Source organism: Morus notabilis, unplaced genomic scaffold (genome assembly GCF_000414095.1).
Source record: "Morus notabilis unplaced genomic scaffold, ASM41409v2 Scaffold78, whole genome shotgun sequence".
In the NCBI taxonomy this organism is placed as follows: domain Eukaryota; kingdom Viridiplantae; phylum Streptophyta; class Magnoliopsida; order Rosales; family Moraceae; genus Morus; species Morus notabilis.
This window is the reverse complement of record NW_010367622.1, coordinates 2681800-2686931: the sequence shown is the minus strand read 5'-3', so window position 1 is coordinate 2686931 and position 5132 is coordinate 2681800. Positions and strand designations below refer to the sequence as shown.

At 33.6% G+C, this 5132-nt stretch overlaps 1 protein-coding gene across 3 annotated transcripts in view; it reads right to left on the bottom strand.

The window, feature by feature from the left end:
- LOC21410636 (E3 ubiquitin-protein ligase SINAT2) overlaps positions 1 to 3552 on the bottom strand; it is a 4710-nt gene extending 1158 nt beyond the window's left edge. For 2 of the 3 annotated variants that reach the window (XM_010113076.2, XM_024175363.1), the window contains exons 1-3: positions 3308 to 3471; positions 1733 to 2056; positions 738 to 1124 (exon numbers count right to left, since the gene is read on the bottom strand). In XM_010113076.2, the coding sequence (XP_010111378.1) occupies positions 738 to 1124; positions 1733 to 1945 (600 nt within the window). In that variant the 5' untranslated portion in view covers positions 1946 to 2056; positions 3308 to 3471. Of the gene's footprint in view, positions 1 to 737; positions 1125 to 1732; positions 2057 to 3307; positions 3472 to 3518 lie in introns of those variants that run through there. The other variant, XM_024175364.1, reaches the window with a different exon arrangement.
- Between the last annotated feature and the right edge of the window lie 1580 nt (positions 3553 to 5132).

Sequence of the window (5132 nt, the reverse complement as noted above, 5' to 3'; positions counted from 1 at the left end):
CCAACTCGGTTTACTTACGCTAGGCGTGCCAAGCACGTGAGGGGGGAAAATCAGTTGGTACCTTAAGGCCAATTTGGGGAAATTGCTTAGTTAGTTGGGGAAATTAGTTGCAAGGGAATAAAATGGGAAGTGGCGTGGGAAATAGGTAGGCAATCGGTGAGTTGAGTGGAGCACTTCCCCAGGGAGAGAATTGAGCCTCTCGAATGCTCAATATCTATCTTACTTTTCCTGTACTTTCTATCTTTTCCAATTTCTGATTCCATTAATACAACTTTCAGTTTACTTCTCAATCATCTTGCTGTTCTCTTAAGTTGGTACTTATCAATCTCCTTATACAAAATCATTAAACTCCAAATAGTTTAACCAATAAAGCAATAAATTATCACCTAGAAATGCAAAGCAAGTAGAAAGCTTTATGTGCTGCCTATTACTCCCTCCTTCATAGGATATAGTATGCTTGACATGGTTAATAGTTTCTTTCCTTTGTTTATGAATTATATTACCACCCCCGACTCCCAGTGTGCACGAAAGTGAAACAGAAGAAACAATCTTTATTGAAATTACAATACAAAAATAACTTGAACAATAATTAATCCTTTAAAGACCATAATGAAGTCCATCATGAAACAATGTAAAAAGTCACTTTCACTCCAATCCTAAGGTGGGGAGGGGAAAAAAATGGATAAGAAACGGTTATGACCCTGTATTAGAAGAAAAAAGAGAGAAGAAAACTCTACCGTCAGCATCCAAGTTGCATTTTCAACTTCATGCGGATTTGATTTGACATATCGATGATTGAAAGTACACCCATCATGCATGTCAACCTTGTGATCATCCTTGAGATGTGCAACAAGGCTCGGGATATCACCCGTAACAGGGCACTCGGATCCTGCATAAGGGCACTTGTATGGACGGAACCTGCAGTGTTCCTCATGCTTGAGCTTGCTATAGTATGGAAAAATGTCCTGACAACCAAAACTCTGGTATGTGCAGGGAAGCTCAAATGATTCGGCTATTTTCTCCAGAGCCAAACACCTTATATTTCCGAGATCATAATGGCAAGTTGGGCAGCAATTATGCACTCTAACCTTGCAGTTTAAACATAAAGTGTGGCCATTTGGACACTGCGAGAAGAGGATTTGGACAAAAGCATAGAGTCAGGCAGATACAGGTACAAATGGCAGCACAATCTCACTACTTTAGCACTAAAAGAAGCTGAGTGATACATCCAATTTTCATAAAGCAGACAAAGTATATAAACGGGAAAAAAACGCATAAAAGGAAAAAGGAAAATTAGACAGGTTAGGATTTTATATCATATTGCTGATGAACGGTTCACATTAATATTCCACATAACTCCAAAATATAGAAATCAACTAATCAGCCAGCCAAAATCATATTTTCTATACCATCATGAATATACCATATATTTCGGCACAAGAATGGTCGAATCAACTAGCGATTTCATCTAAACCCCAAGACCACACACCTCACTAAAGTACCTTATGAAAATAAAAGAATTTAATTATTTTCACACTTGCTTCTGCCAAGTATTTACTCCATCATAGGATAATGGAGTTAACCATTCATTTTTAAAGAAAAAGGAATAAAGGACTTGTGGAACTCAGTTCAGCAATTGAAACAACTAAGTGATAAAAGAATGGTTTGGACTTCATTCAATCGACTAATGAGAGGGCGCAAAATGCGTGGGAACTTCATATTGTTAACAAACCTGATGGATTGGGGGGTACATCAAATTTGTGCAGACAGGGCATTCAAGTAGCTCATGCACACCATTGGTAGAATAAACTGCAACTTTTCTACCCAAACCAGAGGCGGCCTTCGTAACTGCACTTGTGGACTCTGATTTAACCGCTACATCATAATCTGAAGTTGTACTGTAGGACTCGAGAACTTCCTTGAAAGTGCTGCCTCCAGGAGCCATCTTAACAAGTTTTATCTACCAGTGTTTCTATAGCTCAGAAAATATGATTCTAAACTGACGTGAGAATTACACCCAAGTGATTACACTCTCAATTCTCAGTATATATCAGGCCTGTCAAAACAAATAGAATGATAATAAGAACATCAAATGAAACAAATTATTCACAAGTCAAAAACATTTGTACGAATCTAATAAATTCGGTTAAGGCCGAGATGGGAAAATGAGAATTTAAGCAGCAAATTCAACAAGAAGACGTTCGCAAAATGGTCTGAAATGGTTGTTTTCTTGGCTCTACTCGCAGTAGAAACTGCTCAGTGGTCAGACATAAAGAAATAAAATAGAAGCAAACCTGAGAACTTTTTGGAAAATTTCTATCCTTCTACAGTTCCTGATACTAATGTAAACTATCCGCACCTATAATTCACATTCTCTATTAGTTTCAGAGTAATGTTTGAATTTTTATCAACAGAACAGTATTATTCAGTATAATGAGTTACGAGTTTTCAAATCTACATATTTTGACCTCTACACAAAAGTCAAGGAAACATATAGGCACCTACAAACCATGAAAATATGACAAATTTCCAAACTCATATTATTAGTGTTTTATGCTGACTAAATATTTCAAGCAAAGTAACTCCTTTCAGATGAATGTTTACACCCTAAAATATGATTATCGTTGGTAGTAATTCCAAAACATGCCTGCATTTTTTCAATCAAGAACCAATTTTGATATAAAAAAAAAAAAAAAAAATCCACAACAGAAAGAAAGGAATCCATGAAAAAACTAAACATTGCATTTCATAAGCATTATATTAAGCAGCAACAACAAGAATAAAATGAAGAAATTATGCACCGGATGAACAATGGAGACTTTAATATGTAAAGTACTCAGCCCAGTAAGTAAAAACAAGATAGTAAAAAGCAAATTTTGAAGACCTTTGTTAAAACCAGAACAAGAAATTTCCATTCCCCTAAATAAAAAATAAATAAAGAAAAAACTCGTTTCATTTAAATTCAACCAACCAACAAAGAACCCATTTTTGGATTGCAATTGCCAAAACCACAAAAACTGACGCATCATAAAAAAAAGAAACACTATACCTTTCCCATTGTGTTTTCCGTCAAAGCAAACAAAACGAAACTTACCCATCAAATCAAATCAACCCAAACTATGAAATAAACAATCACAAGCAATGCAAGTCTGAGTCTCCAAAAAAAAAAAAATTTCCCTTCCACTTAAATAATAAAAAATAGAATAAAAAAATATGGTTTCGAGCCTCCAAAACCAATAGTAAATCAAAAGAAAAAACAAAACCCAGAAAAGTTGAGAACAGAAGAGACCAAAAAACCCACACATACCCAATTGAGATTTCCGAGCAAAATGTCTCTAGAAACAACCAAATTCAAACAAATAAAAAGTTGGGCTTCCCTCCAAATTAGCGAAAGGAAACAAGAACAGATTTCAGATTGCAATCTCGAAAAAGAAACACGACTAAAACCAAAACACACAAACACAAACAAGGACCGCGAAAACCCGAGCCTGAAGTTAATAAAAGAGTATTATTATTACCTGGGATTTATATATATTCAAGGGGAAGAGAGAGAGAGAGAGAGAGAGAGAGAGAGAGGCGAGAGAGAGACTCTCTTCTCTTGTGTGTTTTGTGTTTATGTGTTGGCCATTAATGGTCTTTTTGTTGTTTGTCTCTATTGCTTCCAAAAAAAATTTCGGCAATTCCGCGTGGCTAAAGAGACCCGCAAATTAAATATGAAAATACACAACTAAATGTACCTTTTTTATTTTTAATTTCCCTTTCGATTTCGTTATTTTCAAAATTCTGGGGTTCCAAAAAAAATTCTAATGTAATGTTTAAAATACCTAATTAATCAAATTAAATTATACTATTAATTAACAGAATTTGAGGAAAATACCATGCTCCAAAACTTAACTTGTCCACAAGTTAGAACATCAAATTGCCAAAGAGAAAACTTACCCAATTAGTTTAAATTATTGTTTTTTGAACCATAATGAATGTTTCATTGCAGTTTCTATCTAGCCTTTGTTATGGGTTTCTCAATACTTGTTATCGGATTGTTTCCATAAACTCTAGAGAATATGTCAAAAGAGCTACGTGTGTACTTAATTTTTTTTTATAACGTTTTGAATTATTTGCTTTTTGTGAAATTCGGTATATACTATTTTTTCTTAAGTTTAAGGATAGAATATCATTTTTCTTATAATAGGCGCTATGTGTATGAATTGGTGTTTGTAATGCATTTTCATATTTTGAAATATATTATCCATTAGAATAAAAACATAAAAAAAAAAAAAAAAAAAAAAACTTAACTTGTTTAAAAAAAAGAAACACTTTATAGATAGAGGTGTTTTAAATGAGTCCTTCCACTCTTGGACTTTTTTGTTGATCACTCTTGGACTTGTTATAAGTAGTGTTTTTTTTAAAGATATAATTGCATTCAACTAAAAATCGTACAGACATCAATATTAATACGGATGATCTTGTAATACACAATACAAAATATTCAATAAAAACCGATTCCATCAGTAAATTCTAATGAAACATAGGGAAAACGACATAAGATGAGACCTAATATCGAGAAAATTCCTCAACACATCTATTTGAGCACGCGCATAAGGCTCTTTTTATAACCACTACAAACGATGAAAGCTTTTGATCCATCAAGAGCATGTAACATGTAGCTCTATGGCCATTAACATCTTCGCTTAGACTCATAATAATGTAATTTTTAATCGTTAAAAATCATGTAGAACTGACAATTACAAATCCGTCGGTTGAAAAATATATACCTATTAGTAATTCTTTTTATAGGTTATAAAATGGAAATCTCCGTGCTTTTTTACTCTACCATAACTTCTCTTGTTTTTTTATGAGAGATTTTTTTGTGGGGGCATGAATATTTTTTTTGTGGGGGCATAACCCGTTCACTTCACTGATTCGAGTTTGTAATTCGAGTTGAGATGTGATTTTACGTAAGAGCTTTTTACTGTAGCAAAAAAGTTAGATATAACTATTTCTGAGAACTTTTTACTGTAGCAAAACTCAAATTCTAAACTTGAATCGGTGAAGTAAACGGTGACATTATTATTTTCATAACTCAAGTTACTACTCAAATTCTATTGTTACAGTGTTTTTTTCTTATAAAAATT